We start from the raw sequence: 18,386 nt of genomic DNA, 5'->3' as shown, positions 1-18,386 counted from the left end.
TAATGTAATAGTGCTTAGTACATCAGGTAGCATGAGTATCAAATAGGCAAATGAACCATATGTTCCCATGTTTAAGGAAGAATGACAGTCTGCATAATGCCAGGCTTATTACAATCTCCCTTCTGTGCTGCCTCTTTGTAATAAAATTTTAAATTGTTCATACTCAACTCCTGAGAGCCTTGTTAAGGTGAGCCTTTCCAAGGGAATACATGCTGAAGATGTCAAGAGCCAGCTGATACTCTTGCCTCTGTCACGCAAAGATTTAACAAGCTGAAATCCTGGGTGCCCCTGTCAGTCTTGCCCTCATTTTTTCCCCTTGCCATCCAATCCTCCTTTCTTTATCCCCACTGGCCTCCACCGATCTGGAGCAGTGACCCTTTAACACAATGCGTGCAAAACCACCTGCCTGCCATGGTCAGAAAAAGCTGCGGTTCATTAAAGATGTAAAGCCTGCCCTTAAACTCAGCCTGCCCAGCTGGGTGTGTGCTCTTTTCCACTACCGCCTTGGGTTAGACTGTTATTGCTGTAGTTCTCTATTTAAAGTATTTTAATGATGGGTAATAACATCCTATAGCTTTAAACCAAGGGCAAATATGACAAAGTGAAAAAGTTCACAAATAAATGGCATCTTATATTCTTGTACTCAGTGTATTTTTAAACGAGAAATTCATAAGCTTCGTTATGGAGTTGCTATGAATTCGTAGTCTTTATCAGTAGGCTTCAAACTTGATCATGCATAAGATCTTTGTGAAAAATGCAGCTCTCAGAGCTATGTCCAAGATTTTCAGTCAGTAGGTAGGAAGCAGGGCTGAGGAATCTGCATTATTTTTTTTAAAGATTTTATTTATTTGACTGAGATCACAAGCAGGCAGAGAGGCAGGCCTCCCTGCTGAGCAGAGAGCCCGACGCGGGGCTCGATCCCAGGACCCTGAGATCATGATCTGAGCGAAGGCAGAGGCTTAACCCACTGAGCCACCCAGGCACCCCAAGAAATCTGCATTTTTAACATAAGTTCACACCCTCTGCTCTCAAGAGAAGCCGAGATTTTTGAATATCCCTTAGAAAAACACCGATTTGATGCAAACACATTATTTGAAAAATACATTTTATCTCCTTTCCCCCTAGAACTTTGCTTCCTATATTAAAATGCTTGATTCTTCATCTTATCTCACAGCCAAGGAGATATGAGTCCTCAGTTCAGCTACTTTTTGAAAATATGACTCCAGTTCCTTGGAATAATATCTACTTACTTTAGTGTTTGCTTCTAATTTCTGAGTGACATTTATATCTTCCAAAGTTTACATAAATATTCAACAGCAATAATTTTGTAGACAGAAAAGGTCAGTTATTAGTGCAATTTATACAAATGACCTTTTGTTCTAGTTTGACTTTTGAGGAGAGATCTGATTACTTGATTTGCTTAAAGTACAATGCTCCTAGCTTAGAAAGAAAACGTTTGCTCCACAGGTCTGTGTTACACCCTCATCCCCTCACAGACGCTGATGGGCATATGGAAAACAAACCAATAGAAATAAATAGGAGGGATAGAATTGCTATCTTATAGAAATTATGATCCAGTTGAAGACGTAAAAACCAAACCACTTGTGTAAAATTCTGTCTTGTTGATATCTTCACAGTGAAGAGTCAGGCTTGTTGGAGCATTTTTTTAGTCACTGGCTATTATTTCCCATTTTCCTTTATCTTTTGTTCTTTTTTCCCCACAGTAGAATTGTGTTTGGGGTCCAGGGGGATGTTTGTGTTTTTGTTTTGCTTCCAAATGAAATTTAGGCTAGAGCCCATTTCATAAAACAGGCTAAAACTGAACCAGTCTGGCTCCTGTTCTAGAGGGAAAGCCAGAGCCCCCCTCCAAGCCCCACCCACTCCCCCTGCCTTCACCAGCTGCCTTCCTCCCAGCAGCCCTTGGTGTGCCCCAAGAATGCCCTAGATCTCCTGAGAGCGCAGTTAGAGAATTGCTGATTTGGAGTGACAAATCTGATTCTCAAGTGTGACTTGTCAAGCTATTCATTTATTTATAAGCACAGTTGCAAACCAATTTGACAGGCCTTGTGAAAAAATTCTGGGTTTATAAATGTGAATGAGCTCCGAGTCTCGTGGGGGACGCAGACGGGTCAACAGCTCCAGTGCAGTGGGGTGTGTGTCATCACAGACAGAAGATGGTGAGGACTGACTCCGCTACAGGAGTTCAGAAAGCCTTCAGCAGGTTGGAGGTAACTCAGCTGGCACTGGCAGGGTATGTAGGAATTTTTCCTATAAAACAGAGGTGGGAAGACCTGGTTTTTCCTATGGGCTGTCTTACTGCATAGTCAGTGTCCTACATGATGCCAGGTGAAAGGTGTGGATAGGTACCTGCCTTCCTCAGTGCAGGATAGGATTCCTCTAAGGACAGACACAAATCATTTTGTGAGCCATCCAATGGTGGATTCTTTGACTGCTTAGGGATGCTTAGACACTGAATTATACACATTTTTTTTTTCTTTCTGTCTTAGATCAAATTACACAATACAGTCAGAAATCTGTCTTTCTCATTGTTGACCCTGAATCTCATCAAATAATAATCATAACCATAGTAATAATATCAACTTATAGGACCAGTCATGGATGAATAGTGTTTTAAGATCTCAGATACATCATTTCATTTACTTTTTACAAGTTGCCTATGAAGGGAGTATTAAATTTATTGGTATTTTTAGGTGGTTAAAACTAAGGCTTAGCAAAGTCAAACATCACACCTATAATCACACAGCTAGTGAGTAGCAGAAATGCATTCCATTCCAGGAGGTTCTGACTCCAAAGCTCTGTGTAATCTTCAACACCACAATGTAAGCCTTTAGTTGAGTTTTCCAAAATCATGTAGTTCCCGTCTGTGGAGCTAAAAGCAGACCAACATACCATACACATTATTTGTTCATTTTTGTTGTTGTTGCTTAAACTACAACTCTTCCCAAAACAGTGGTATATGCAGTCAAATCCTACTTTTACATCAATTAAAAGTATAGGATAAGTCTATATTTTGTCATAGTGTTGATAGATGGAGACTTAATTCGCAACAATAAAATAAATCAGTCCTCTTAGTGGCTTAGCTTCCTACACCTACAATATTCAAATGACAGATTGGATTTTTAATGTAACATACAATATAATTTTTGGTGACATATAGACATAGATATGCAAATTTAATAAATAAGGATAAACTCACAAAGTACCATGAAGGACATGATCTAGGTATGAAATGATGTATTATAATTAGGAAGAAGAAATCATTAAAGTTAGCGAAGAGTCACATCCAAGTTGGTATCCCACTCGCAGCAGCCAAGTTTAGTTCCATAGACTTTGAAGAATATAATAATTCAATAGCCAAGAGGGACCCAGAATTGGAAACTCCTCTCACATCCATCACCAAAACCATATTCAAGATGGCAGGGAAAGCATTTCCCAGATACACCATATTCTAAATATACAAAGGACAGAGTTAAAATGAAAAGGGGTGATAATCATAAATGTTCCAGCCCAAGTCCCGTACATCTTTTTATTTTTTAATGCCTGAAGGAAACCAAGAACTTCAGGGATAGGTCAGGTTTAAGGTCACAGGGCTGAATTTGAATCTTGTCTATCTCAAAGTATGCTGCAGATACAACATTACATTTGCAAACTTCCAAAGTCTCACAAAAATCACACAATAGTCTCATCATCATAAATGTAATGGAAGTGTAGCCAAAAGTTCTGACAATGTTTGAACTTCTCCATTCCTTTCTAAACAGCTCTCTCTCCCATTGTGTTTTCAATGGGTTCTCCTGTAGTTATTTTAGGAGCCTACTTTAAAAAAAAAAAAAAAATCTCTTAAGTCCTACGTTACAAATTTTTTTGTCCTTTGTCAGCTTTATAATTTCCCATCTTTTCTTTTGATTTGCTTGGGTTGTAAGGCATGTTAGCATTTGAATCTGTATTAATTCCCTTTTGTGTTTCCTCCAGCATCCCCAAATACTGCAGCAAATGGAGACGCTTTGCTTTCTTTTATCTTTCCTTCCCTTCTTCTACTGAACAGCTAAATACTCCTCTTAGGCCTCTTACACTGGATTAATTTAGCTAAGCTTTCCATCTGATGCTGTTTTGCTAATGTTAAATCACATTTCCTTCACATTTCATGGGAATCAGCCTAACAGCCCACTCTGGCATGCGATCGGAATAAAGACACATCATGACACCAAATAATTATGTTATTTAGCAACTGCTCTTATCTGCTGTCTCCTAATTTGTGTCACAATTCAGTCACCCAGAATCTGTGTTTGTGTTGTGTGTCAGCCACTACAAAGCTGGAGCTTAAATTATTTGGGCGTATTGAACAAGGAGTCACATTTTGATGAATTCTAAGGTCTGAATATCTGATGCTTGGTTTCTGCTTTTGGAGTTTAGGACAGTTGAACCAAGGACTTAACTTTTGAAACATTGGCTGTTCACACCAGTTAATTACACATTAGGCATAAAATACAACTGCCAAAACCAGAAATTAAAAAAAAAAAAAATCAGACACTGGCATCAGTGATGTCTTTATTTCCATGTAAATTAAAAGGTGTTTGAGTCCATTTTAATCTGCCGGTTGGACTTCTAAACAATTCTTTGCAAGGTAAACCCTTTCAGTTAGTTGTGTAATGACCCCCAAATCATGTTTGATTAATCAGTTCTAGGGAAGCATTTCTTTATTATTATTTAATGTGTTTAAAATAGATGTTCGTCTCATTTGTTGAGAATGGTGTGAAAGGGGCAACCTAAGGGCACCCATGCATGCCTGCTTTCCCCTAGGCACCAAGAGAAACATGTTTTCTGACAAGACATAGCAAAATTGAATGTATTTGTGCTGCCAGTCGGTGATGCCCCTTCAGGTAGGTTTTTGTCTTTACTCTTCCTGCTTTACCCATCTCCCATTGCACATATAAATTTAAACACACTGTGCTTCATGGAACTCAGTTCAGGACACCAAAGAAACACCGTTATTTGTCTGGAGCTAAGAAAATATTACAGTCATAATTGGTGTATTTTCTGTGAATCAGTTAATTAGGAATGCCCTCTCCACCCCCAACAGGGTCCATATCCACATAATAACTTTCAAAGTTTTCATGATGGCTTTGTTAATCCCTCACTTTCATGAATTGAATTGTACAAAAGAAGATTAAGGTTTGCTCTATATAGTCAAGTCTTAACCCTGGTAAGATTAATTTAAATATATCTCTTCAGGGGCGCCTGGGTGGCTCAGTGGGTTAAGCCTCTGCCTTCGGCTCAGGTCCTGGGATGGAGCCCCACATGGGGCTCCCTGCTCGGTGGGGAGGCTGCTTCTCCCTCTCTCTCTGCCTGCCTGTCTGTCTACTTGTGATCTCTCTCTCTGCCAGATAAATAAAATAAAAAATCTTTAAATAAATAATAAATATATCTCTTCAGTTCTTCTGCTGCTTTATATGGTATCAGCAAACTAACAGAAAGTCGATTGGCCAAATAAGCAGTTTGCTTATACCTATTTTTATTTTTATTTTTAAGCAAAGAGGTTATTTGGCTAAGGGACTTCATATTGGTTTGTTGAATTTACTAATAATATTAATAAATATACCCATAGACTACAAAGAAAAGACTAAGGACTTAAGAATAAATAAAGTCAGAAAGCATATTTACTAAGTACCTATGAGTTGTAGATATTCTTTGAGAATACAAAGAAATCAAGAGTGATAGTTACCATTTGGGGGGCTCTCGTTAGATTTTAAAATTTAATTCCCAAACCAACCAAATGTTGTTATTATTACCATTATCCCCATTTACATGTAAATTTGACAGGAAAATCAAGCAAGTGCTTCCAATATACCACACCCAAAAAGGGGGAGCCAGAACACAAAAAAGGCAAGCTGATTTTAGATTGTCTTAAAACTCCTATATCACACGCCTCAAAAAACTTAACTGTACAGTCTATTTAGGGAGTAAAAACTTGTTCAAAAAGAAAATTATGGTGAAGGATCTAAGGCAATACAGCGAACCAAAGATAGTCTTTTCAACAAATGGTACTGAAACAATTGAACAGCCACAAAAAAAAAAAAAGAAAAAATTAATGAATCTAAACACAGACCTTACACCCTTCCCCAAAATTAATTCAAAATATACCGTAGACCCAACTGTAGAACAGAGAACTATAAAACTCCCAGAAGATAAGGAAATAGAAAACCTAGGTGACCTTTGGTGTGGCCATGACTTTTCCAATAAAACAAGAGCAGACCAGTGGAAGAAACACATAATACGCTGGACTTCATTAAAATGAAAGAAAAAAACAACTGCACTGTAAAAGACAATGCCAACAGAATGAGATGTCAAGCCATAGACTAGGAGAAAATCCCTTCAAAATATACATCTGATAAAGAACTGTTATCTAAAATACGCAAGCAGTGATTAAAATTCATAAAAAAACAACTCCAATAGAAAAATGGATCAAAGACCTTAAGAGACATATCACCAAAGATCACACAGGATACAGAGATGGCAAACGTCTATTTGAAGATTCTCCGCGTCTTATTTCATCAGGAAAATGCAAATTAAAATGAGATGCTGCTACCTGCCTAGTAGAATGGCCAAAGTCTGGAATACTAACACCAAATGCTGGCTAGGATGTGGAGCAGCAGGAATGCTTCTTCATTGCTAGCAGAAATGTAAAATAGTATGGGCACTTGAGAAAACATTTTCGAGGTTTCTTACAGTACTGAACATACTTTTCCCATACAATCCAAATATCACTATTGTTAATATTTTCTCAAAGGACTTGAAACTTATGCCCATACAAAAGTCTGCACACTATAATGTATAGTGTCATAATTCATATTTGCAAACACTTGGAAGCAAATAAGATACTCTGAAGTCAATGAATCAGTCAACTGGGGTTCATCTGGACAATGGGATATTATTCAGTGCTAAAAAGAAATGAGCTATCAAGCCATGAAGAGAAAATGGTGGGATTTTAAATGCATCCTACTGAGTGAAAGAAGCCTGTTCGAGAGATTACATACTGTGCGATTGCATTATATGATATTCTGGAAAAGATGAAACTATGGAAATGGTGAAAAGATCAGTGGTTGCCAGGGGTTTGAGGAGGGAAGAATAAACAGGTGGAGCACAGAGGATGTTAGGTCAGTGAGAATACTTGGTGTGATACTACAATGACAGATGCATAACATTCCATATCTTTCCAAATCCCAAGAATGTACAACACCGAAGGTGAGTCCAAAGGTAAACTATGGACTCTGGGTGAGTATGATGATTATGATGTGCCAATATGGCTTCCTCAGTTGTAAAAAATGGACTATCAGTGGGAATGGTGATAACGTGAGAAGCTATGCATGGGAAATCTGTACCTTTCTCTTGATTTTACTGCAAAGCTAAAACTGCTCTTTAAAAAAAAAAAAAAAAACTTAAAAAAAGGAAAATTCAAAATACAAGTTATCATAATGATTCAGATAATGATTCAATAGGAAAAGGACCAACTCAGGATCAGAAGACCTGCATCCTGGCTGTGGTTAAGTAAAGTATTAAACCTCCTTGCATATCAGTTTATTGCTGTGCAGAAAATTACTCATCTTTAATATGTGGAGAAAAAGGAAGAGAAACTACTGCAGTTTGTGGTCAAGAAGCTGCATATTTTAGCCAGGTTCCCTGGGGAACCGCTAAGGCAGGTACACAGAGGCAACAATATAGGATCATCTTTTATTGCATGGGCTATGGACTCATTTTAAGAACAGACCCCAGGGCAAATAATACTTTCTATACTAATAAAAATCATTAAAAAAAAAAAAAGAACAGAAACACACAGCTGGTAGGTTGGCATTAGTCAGCCACACAGACTATCTCTAGACAGAAGCTATGTGGGAACAGTCTTTGGAAAGAAAGAAAAAGGGACTTAGATGCTGCTGCTAGTTTATGATGGGGCTGTGTTATCTGGACCTCTGACAGCCAGTGGTACTGAGAGAACCTGAGGGAATGCCTAAGGTGGGCCTTTAACAATGGGAATCCAGAGTAGGCTTGGGAAGATGGGTGGGATTCAGGTAGGCAGATTGGAGGGCAAATCCTCTGCTAGGTACTGGGGAAGAGCCTGTGTTTCCTCTCATTTAGAGCTGACTGAAGATTGTGTGTTGTGCTGTATTGAAAATGATCTACATCACTTGGTAGAGAGACTACATTTTATTTTCTATCACCCATGCAGTCATCTCTTAAGATAGGACTTCATTTTTGTTCTATCTTCATCTCTTTCTCGTGTGTATGTGATCTCATTCTTGCTTTATTTTTACTGCTCGGATGGTCTTTTAAAGAATGATAAAATAGGGTTGCATTAATCCATTGATTACATCTTTAAATTTCCCTTGGCCAGAGGAGTGAGCTATTTCCTGTGTATAATTACCAGTGGAGTCATTTAAAGTTATTGCCTTAAAAAGAGGAGAATGAGAACCTTTACTTTGATTTAAATGAGCTAGCTTTGATATTTACTTGTTTGTAGATCATGTCAGTCATTTTTTGTAGCTTGTTAAAATAAGGAGTTTTTAAGAGGTAGTTTATTAAGTGGCAATGAAATCGGCATACCTATCACACCTTAGCTATGATAATCGGGTGCTAAAATTATTAAAACGTAATATCAATATTTGATCTAAAATGAATTCCAGTGGGACATTTTACTTAAAACCTAAATTGTGTCGAGTCGGAATTTATACACACTTTCTACTTCATATCTAACTCATTTTAATCCAATCTATTTTACATTTTCTAGATATCAGTAAAATTAGACCGTCAATTAAAATTTCATGGTCTACAGTATTATCTTTAGACAGAACTGGAAGCAATACTCCAGTTAATAATCTAACTATAAAAATAGCAGTATTGCTCTAGTTTCAGCAATAAGAAATTATAATTGCCCAATGTCCTAATTTCTTGTAGTTTAAGAAATTTAGCTATTGCTAATCTTCTGCATCCTCAAACTTGGTGCTGGGCTATGGTTAATATCAAACAAATTAAAATAGAGCCTTCATCATTTTTTATTCATGTGGGATCTACGTATACAGATTTGTTTTCTGTATGTAGGTTAACCAAAGATTGGATATATATTAGATTCACTGTAGTCATAACTAGATGTGAATGATAATCTCTATTATATTTAAGAGGTTTATAATAGATAGCTTATCACACGCAACACAGGAAAAAACATTCCACATTAGTCTTTCTGTAGTTCCTCAGAATGACACGAAATTTGACATGCATTTCAGATGAAAGAGTCCCACAAGTTCATTTCATTGGTAGTCCATCTTCCTGGTATTTCATTCATAGTAACACATCAAGTAGAAGGCAACAGGTATGAAATGAGGCAAATGGGTAGACTATTACTTTTGTTTTCTGTTTATGCTCCTAACATTCCCTGACAGTAGGTAGACTGAAATGTTGGATGTTCAATCACTTAATATAGTGTTCCTTCAACTTATCAGTTAACCTTGAAATTCTTACATGTGTTGGTGGTTCAGTTTTCCACATGTTCTATTTTCTAATGCCACCATAAAATCTACCAATGTCACCTAACTGTCAGACACAGGTTGAGCTACTGAGTTTCTACCTATCTAAAGCCCACAATGCAATTAGACGAATAGCGTAGTACATTACAAATGCCAGCTTTAATTTTTCAAATGTTGAATGGTCATGATACATCTACACATGTAATGTCTTTAAATTCTAATTTTTACAGAATATTTTAAATGCAAATGCCTTAGTTTGTGATTTAATCATCTAGAGTACTAAGCTTTGGTAATTTGGGGGAAATTTTTCTATTCAATAGTGCAAACAGTTGAAACATACTAATTAAGTGAATATTTGAGAATAAAGACTGGGGAGGAAGGGTGTTTATCACCTAATTGTGAATTGATTACATTGGAAGTGTTAAGAAGAAATATACAAATCCTGAAAGGTGAGTTTCAGAACCCAGTGACACCAAGCCCAACACAGTCCAGGACTAATAAGCATGATAGTTACAACTTAAAAAAAAACCTAAAACCATGATAGTACTGCTGAATCCAATCAGACAAAAGAGTTTTCAGACATCAGGCATGAGTCAGAGCCAAAATGAGAATCAAAAATCCCACTCTGAGTCATGGAGGAGAGCAAAAGCCAATGAAGAGTAAGCATGAGATTAATCACTAACATTTCATTAATTCAATTATCATAACAACTCTGTATTCCTTCCCAAAATAAAAATGAGAACATTGTGGGTCAGGAAGAGTAACTTGACAAATAACACAAATTGGGAGGGTGCATGAATTCAGTAAAGGGTCTCAGGCAGTGAAACTTAGTGCTGGGAAGAGTCTCCCTGCATTAGGTCCCTTTCAAAGAGCCTGACATATATCTTTCAGTTCTCTTTGTTCAAAATGGAATGTGACAAAAAACAATGTTTTCATTATTCATGGAGGTAGAGAAGTGCCTATATTCTTTGGCAGAATGAGAAGCTGGTTCATTTAAAACCTACCTATTGACTGCTAACTAGCAGTCAGGCCTACTGCTAAACTAAGCATTTTAAATAGTTTATGTCACTCACTCCTCATGACTCTCTGACACAAGTAATATCCCTATCCACATGGTACAAAGGAGAAACTGAGGACTTGGCATGTTGAGTAACTTGGCCCAGTGGTTACAAATATTAAATGTTAGGGCTCAGATTCAGTAACAGGCAAAGCAGTTTGACCTGAAACTCCATGTTTGCTAATAACTCTGCTAATAATAACCTATTGCATAGGATGGCTTAGAAAAGAAGAAAAATAATTGGTAGTATGGGTCTTGCCATCATTATTGCCGCATGTTTAGGGTTAAACTCTCACATAGTAGAGAATATCAAACGTGCCTTTAAGGTGTCACAACAGTTTAGAACCCTGAGAAAATGTGCACGTGGACTTTCTGAAGGTGAGAGTAGAGTCTCCAATATTAAAGGTTATTCTGTACAAAGGAATGCATATGTAAAATGAATAAACTGCTCAAGTTGTGTTCTTAGTAACTATACTGTTGGTAAACTATGCTTTGGAAACTTGAAGTGAAAGTGATTTGCCCAGATAGTTGTTTCCTGATCCAAAGAGAAAAACAAGTTGGAATCTGGGCCCCGTACTACCTAGTGAATAACTTGAGTACACTCCTGTTTCAGTTTCCCCATCAGGAAATTGGGGATGATACCAATAGTAAGCCCAGGGGTTTGACTTAAGGATTCACTGAGTTGACATCTATTATACAATTAGTAGAGGGCCTGTGTAGAGTCGACCTGTAGTAATAACCTCCTTGGATTTTGACCACTGAGTTTATTCATAGAGAAGTGTGTCCTTGGTAATTAACACCCTGTTACTCTTATTTCTATTATAACATCTAACATCCTGCCTAGAACTCAGTAGATACTAGTAAGTATTTGCTGAGTAAGTTTAGAAGGAAGAAAGTATTAGCATTGCTCCATTTCCATTTATATATTTCAATTGCTATTAAATGTTCTTTTCAATTCCCTTTATCTATTTAGCCCACTCCCCCCAGCCCCTGCCTCCCCTCTGGTGACCACCAGTTTGTTCTCTGTATTTACGACTCTTTTTTTGTTTGTTTGTTTCTTTCTTTCTTTCGTTTCTTACATTCCACATATGACTGAAATCAATGATATCTGGCTTCCTCTGAGTAGTTCACTCAGTATTATATTCTGTGGATCCATTCCTATTGTTGCAAATGGCAGGATCTTTTTTCCCCAAGTAATATTCCATTGCATATATACCACACCTCCTTAGATGTGGACACTTGGGTTCCTTCTCTGTCTTGGCTGTTGGAAGTAATGCTGCAATAAATATAAGGCTGCGTATCTTTTTGCGCTTGTGTGTTTGTTTTCTTGGATAAATACCTAGTGGTAGAGTTACTGGATCATATAATAATTCTATTTTTAATTTTTTGAGGAACCTCCATACTGTTTTCCACAGTGGCTGCACCAGTTTTCATTCCCAACAATATTGTATGAGGGTTCCTTTCTCTCCACATCCTCACGAACACTCGTCATTTCTTATCTTTTTCATTTTAGCCATTCTGACAGGTGTGAGGTCATATCTCATTGTGGTTTTGATTTGCATTTCCCTGTTGATTAGTGATATTGAGCATCTTTTCATGTTCCTGTTGGCTGTTTGTATGTCTTCTTTGGAAAAATGTCTAGTCAGGTCCTTTGTCCACTTTTAAACAGGATTATTTGGGGTTTTTTGGTGTTGATTTGTGTAAATTCCTTATAAATGTTTGTATTAACCACTTACCAGATTATATCACTTGCAAATATCTTCTCCCATTCAGTAGGTTGACCTGTCATTTTGTTGATGGTTTCCTTTGCCTTGCAAAAGTTTTTTATTTTGGTATGGTCAAGAGTCTAATTTTGCTTTTGTTTCCCTTACCAGGGGACATATAGCAAAAAACGTTCCTATGACTAGAGTCATAGAAATTACTGCATATATTTTCTTCTAGGAGTTTTATAGTTTCAAGTCTCACATTTGGGTTGTTAATCCATTTTGAGTTTTTGTAAGAAAGTAGTCCATTTTCATTCTTCTGCATATAGCTCTCCAGTTTTCCCAATCTTCTTGCCTCCTTTGGCATGGATTACTTGACCTATAACCACAGGTTTATTTCTGTGCTTTCTATTCTGTTTCTAAATTGCTTTTGAATTTTTAGAAACCATACCACATTAAATGATGCTCACATTTTTTATTTAGGCTTTTATTGTCTATGAGTAGTATAATGTCTGCATTAGGTCCTAGTATTCATATAAATATATATTTTATGTAATCACTTGATTGCCTTTTGCTTCTGTCTCTATAACTATATTCTCTTTACTAATTATTCACAAAAATCTTTATTTTTTTTACCAGAATGTTTTCTCAAATTTTTTGATGGTCAAGCTTATCAGTGCTTGTGGCTGTGTTTTGTTTTAAACACCAAAGAAGCTTACATGAAATCAAGATAGAATATTTTAATATATTTCATTAGTATGTCCTTTCTATTCCTCCAGATACCATTTTAAACTACCTTTTAGAATATTCCAAAAGAAGAATAAAAAAAAGCCAGTCCTTATATTTCTCTGTGAATATTAACAAAACCATGAATTAAAATGTTTCAGCTAATTTTTATAGGTGCTTTCACTGTTTAGTACAGTTTGATTTTAGTTGGTTGTTCTTTCTTTCTTTTTCTTTCTTTATTTCTTTCCTTCTTTTATTTTAATCATTTCTTTTTTTTAAATCATTTCTGCTAAGCCATATTTTAATATGTGACAGAACTTGAAATTCTCATTTTTTTAAACTATTTTTTGTATAATTATTTTGCATAAAATTAGGGCTATGATTATGTGGTTTGATTCCATCTATGTTATCATAGAGTAAGTTTTCTTACTATATTTTACCATATCTTACTAATTTAAAAAATTAGATGGTAATTTGAAATATACTATTTACCATGTTATAAAATTTTTACTTATAGTTAAATCTCTGGTTTTCTATATCCTAGGTTGCTGTGGAGAATTATTTTTTAATCATGTTTTTAATAAGTGATGAATCAATTTGATTACTATTTTGGTTATTTTCATAAAATATTTGAATCTAACCTTTTTAATCTTTTATCTATTTTTGCATATTGATCTTATGAAAAAGTATACATTCTTGCTTAGAAATAAAAATGATCTTTACAGACCAAAGTTGAACTTATAATTAATTGATCAGTGCTTCTCAAATCTTATTGTTCATCCTGATCACTGGATATTTGTTAAAATGCAAAGTTTGATTCTGTAGGTCTGGGATGAGACCACATTTTGAGAAGCAAACACTGATGACTCTTCTAAGGGCATCTAATGATGACTCAACAGGAACTTCTTGAACATCAAAATAAACATGGAGAATTAGTCTACAGCAAGTAACTATAGATGGTTCTGGAAAGAGGATGAGTGCTAGAGATAATATAGAGATAATATAGAGATATGTAACTTTCAATTCATTCTCTAATACTTATTAGCTATTCACTCTTGGACGAATTGTAATTTTTCTTGGTCTGCATTCTCAGTATTTTAAACAGTGCTGGGCACATGAGAATTACCGGTTGGCTGATGAAGATTTCAACAGAAATAATCAATTTCAATGATGACAATTTCAATTCAATTTAACAAACATTAAGGTTGTCGAACATATACCATGAGCCTGAGAAGGGTAGTAATATTAAACCATTTTTTATATGAATTGTTCTTTTCTGAAAGCTAAGTGAAAAATTATATAACATATAAACACTGGCATTTCTAGCTGAGATGTTTGTCTGGTGGCCTTTAGATATCAGCAGATATATAATTTATATCACTTAAATTGTCTTACTGGCCAAAATTTAACATTTCTGTGTTCCTGAAAATTCCTGATTTTTCCTAAATTCTAGAGATGATATTCTAAATTCTAAAGATGATACACTGAGATGCTTCTCACATTGATCTCTTCTAATTAAATCAGATACAGAATTATATTTGGCCAGCAGTTTGTTGCATATTAGAATAGCTTTACTACTACTGTGTCATTAACAGTATGATTCAATGTTCATGTAAATTGCAACCAAGAAATCTAGACGTTTCAGAAAATAAATGAGAGATCAAATGTCTGTTTTGGGGAAATACTCCAAGATAATGGTTTAAACAAAAATCTCATTATAAGTCATGGAACATTCTAAACTCAGATGTGGCCCCAGCTTCACACTTGACAGAATGTGGAACACATCACTAATAGTAAACTCAGTATCAGAAGCTAGCTTCATACAAATTGTAGTTGGCTGATATTCTCTTGGTTTCAAACTAGGTAATTAATTATATTAGCTACATTTTGTGTGATACACATATTAGGCACAATGATATTATTTGCAATGAAACAAATACTGTTTAGTATTGTTAATGGATATGACATACATGGTAATTGTTATATCTTTCTTTCCTTTAAAATTATTGTTGTGACAAATTAGTTTTCATCACTTATTTTTGTACATCCCTGACTACCTACTAGTGTTTTAAGAGTCGTGTTTTTAGAAAGTTGCTAATTACATTTATAAGACATAAAATTGGACACATGCTTTAATTTTTCCTTTTTTTTTTTCTCCTTATTAAAACACTGAATAGTGATTTTGTCAAGAAACCAATCTTGGGCTTTCCCTGATTATAGCCGTGGTGTGATATTTGCTTTTGATTACTTCTGAGTTCTAGAGAAAAGTTAAGAATCATTTTATGAAAGATTAGAATTTCTTAAACACCTATCCTTTCATTATGTGCTAAGTGATTGCATGTATTTTAGGACAGTTTAATTCAGTCTGATTAATGAAGGATTCATTATCTTTATGCTTTTACCCTTTTTATGGGTAAAAGGATAAGCCTGGGCCCTTTGGCTATAAAACTATATAGATGGTTCCTTCAATTCCCTAGCTCTGGCAGATATTGTCATTGAGAACCCTGTTGTTTGATGGCTGAAAGTGTTAAATAAGGGCAGGTTCCTAAAGCTAAGACTAATCATCATGAAAATTAGCTTGCATTTCTCTAATGCCAAGTTCAATTTTCACCAGAGTTGACTTTTCAAAATGCATAGTGGATAGTTACATTTGTTATTAATCAAGCAAATGGGCATTGTAGCATCAAGCATCCATTTTATTTTTAATGGGCTTCAAAATCAACAATGATAATTCAAGTGGTAATATGATAATTATCAATACTGTGTCAGAATAAGAGCAAACATCATTTATTCTACTATGGGGATTCAGAGATAGCTCACAGTCAAGGATAGGATAAAAGGAAATGAGTATGGTTATAGTCTTCGTAATGTTTTAAAATGAATATAGATGGTTAAGGCTTATTTTAAGAGCCTACTTCTGTTAATTATGTATTTTCTTTTTAGAGTGTTTCTCTCAGAGGATGGCAGCCTCAAGATATATAACGTTACTAGGTCAGATGCCGGATCATATACTTGCATAGCTACAAATCAGTTTGGCGTTGCAAAGAACACTGGCAGCCTAGTCGTAAAAGGTATTTTATTATCTTTGTTTGTGCTTGATGAACATTGGAGATATGTGTACCTATCACAACCTCTGTCATTGTGTGAAACCTGTATCATGTCGTATATGTGAAATATTTGATTTCACAATTTATTTAAGAATTGTGTTCCCATATTCATTAATAGTATGTTTGCTCTGCCAGTGGGATACCACAGCAGATATGAATACTTCAGCAGTTGAAATGCTGTCAGTGGGTAATTAGACAGAATTAAAACCGGCACCTAAAACATTTGAATTTTCACAAATGCCTTAATGTAGGAAGCTATGGACATTTTGATAAAATCGGATGATAATATTTTTCTTGGTTAAGTTTCCTTCAGAAACTCTCATTTTGAATGAAATTTTTACCATGGATATAAGGTTGCCAAATTCATAACCAGTTCATTTATTTATATAACTCTAGGTGCATAGCTCATGAGATGCAGACCCTCTTGCATACACTTTAATGAGTAGTTTCTTTCAAAGAGAAAAAAATTAAAATATCTGTGTCTGTGTAAGTTATTATTATAGTCACCATGGTAAACCTATAAGCTCACATAATTTATGATGATAGAACTGCATACTCTTTTCTTCATACTTTTAAGCTACTATCAGTACAAATGTACCTCCATCTATCACCAAGGGACATAATTAGTATTCAAGTATCTATTCCCCATCTTTGCTATTTTACTTTGTTGAATCTCAGCTCATAAAACTAGTATGTTTACTGGAAGACATGTCACTTTTATCATTTCATTGCCTCCTGGATGATTAAAATGACTGTCTTGATAAAGTAGTTTGAACAGCTAATTAAGCCCAAATAATTAAATTCAGCAACCAGTGCTTTATCATCATTTCTATTAAAAATAAATATATTAAATAAAAAGTAGTTAGCTACTACACTTCAACTACTCTTTAAAATATCTCAAGGGAAAAAAAAATACCCACCTTTATCCCTGGAAGATATTTTTGCCAACATTGTCTTAAACATATTATGTTATGCCTGCTGACAATTGTCTGAAACACTCAGGGGAAATGTGATTGATGTAACTTGTGTCAAAATCTTATCAGTGTGACACATTTGGAAAAACTTTACTTCCTTAAGATTGTACTGTCATCAGATTTTTAAGACAGAGATGGACTTAACATTTCAAGGAATGTGCTGTAGCTATATCTAATGATAGGATATCTCTCCAGCAAATGTTTGGTCCTACCCATATACTGAAAAACAACATTAAGAGAAAAAAAAATAAAGATTTATTCCTTCATTTCAAATTAAGAAGGTGCAGGTGGTAGCCATTCATTTTAAAATATGAAGAAGGTTAAAACATAGTGGAGGACAGCATCACGGTTAATTTTTCCAAGAATGGAGAAATCTAAAGAGAATTAAAACAAATATAAAAGATCAAAGGTACTGATGCTGGAAATGTAGTTTCTTAGTGGAAGTTTCTGCAGAATACTGGTGATCCTTTTGGTGGACCATTGGTTTAACTGCTAAAATACAGTAATGGGCTTCCTTTCATCACCTACATTCCAGTGATAAAAGCTACTGTATATATTGGACTGCAATGACTACTTTCTCTTCCTCAAATGTTTCAACATTTGGCATCATGATGATGTCCTCTAGCAAAAAATGGGTGAAAAGAAAAAAAGAGGACTCACATAAATATGCAACTGGAGAAGCTGGACTGTGCTTATTTCTCAAGGTGGCAGTTGGATATTTCAGCTTTCTAACAGCCATGTTTTTTTTTCTAGATAGGTTCCCAGTTCTTTGGATAGAAACAAGTTCATCTGTAATTTGGGATAGTCCATAAAACACACAATCAACTCTCTATACAAGGGACGAAATAAATAAGATTGCTTGGTTTAAAACAAAATGAAACAAAGTAAAACACAAAAACTCCATGCAGTTTTATTTATTTCTAGTATTCTTTGCTGGGGCTATTGGAACAAAATTATTCTAATCTGCATTCCTGGTCGCCTTAATCTTTACCACTCTTCCTTCCTTGGTAGGATTTTTCATTTTCTGACATACTATATACTTCACTTATTTGTCATGTCTATGGTTTTTTTCTCCTTCTTTCCCTTCTTCTAGAAGGAAGCATAAAGAAGGCAGAAATCCTAGAACAGTCCTGGGAACTGTATGTGTTCAATAAATAATTATTGATTGAGTGAGATGATTTTATCCTACACTCTTTAGTTCTTAGATAATCTCTGTTCTGACTTCCTTGCTCTAAAATATGAAGGTTTTCTATTTCTCCGGGATTAAGCTTAGGATACTTTGCAAT

The 18,386-nt window shown here is 35.4% G+C and overlaps 1 protein-coding gene across 4 annotated transcripts in view; it reads left to right on the top strand.

Annotated features, from left to right (window-relative positions):
• CNTN6 (contactin 6) overlaps positions 1 to 18,386 on the top strand; it is a 304,698-nt gene that overhangs the window by 241,747 nt on the left and 44,565 nt on the right. For all 4 annotated transcript variants that reach the window (XM_082719511.1, XM_082719510.1, XM_082719512.1 and 1 more), the window contains exon 12: positions 15,963 to 16,090. In XM_082719511.1, coding sequence (XP_082575637.1) covers positions 15,963 to 16,090 — 128 coding nt within the window. The remainder of the gene's footprint in view (positions 1 to 15,962; positions 16,091 to 18,386) is intronic.

This window comes from Mustela nivalis (assembly GCF_964662115.1).
Source record: "Mustela nivalis genome assembly, chromosome: 1".
Classification (NCBI taxonomy): domain Eukaryota; kingdom Metazoa; phylum Chordata; class Mammalia; order Carnivora; family Mustelidae; genus Mustela; species Mustela nivalis.
The sequence above is the reverse complement of the archived record's forward strand: the minus strand, read 5'-3'. Positions and strand labels throughout refer to the sequence as shown.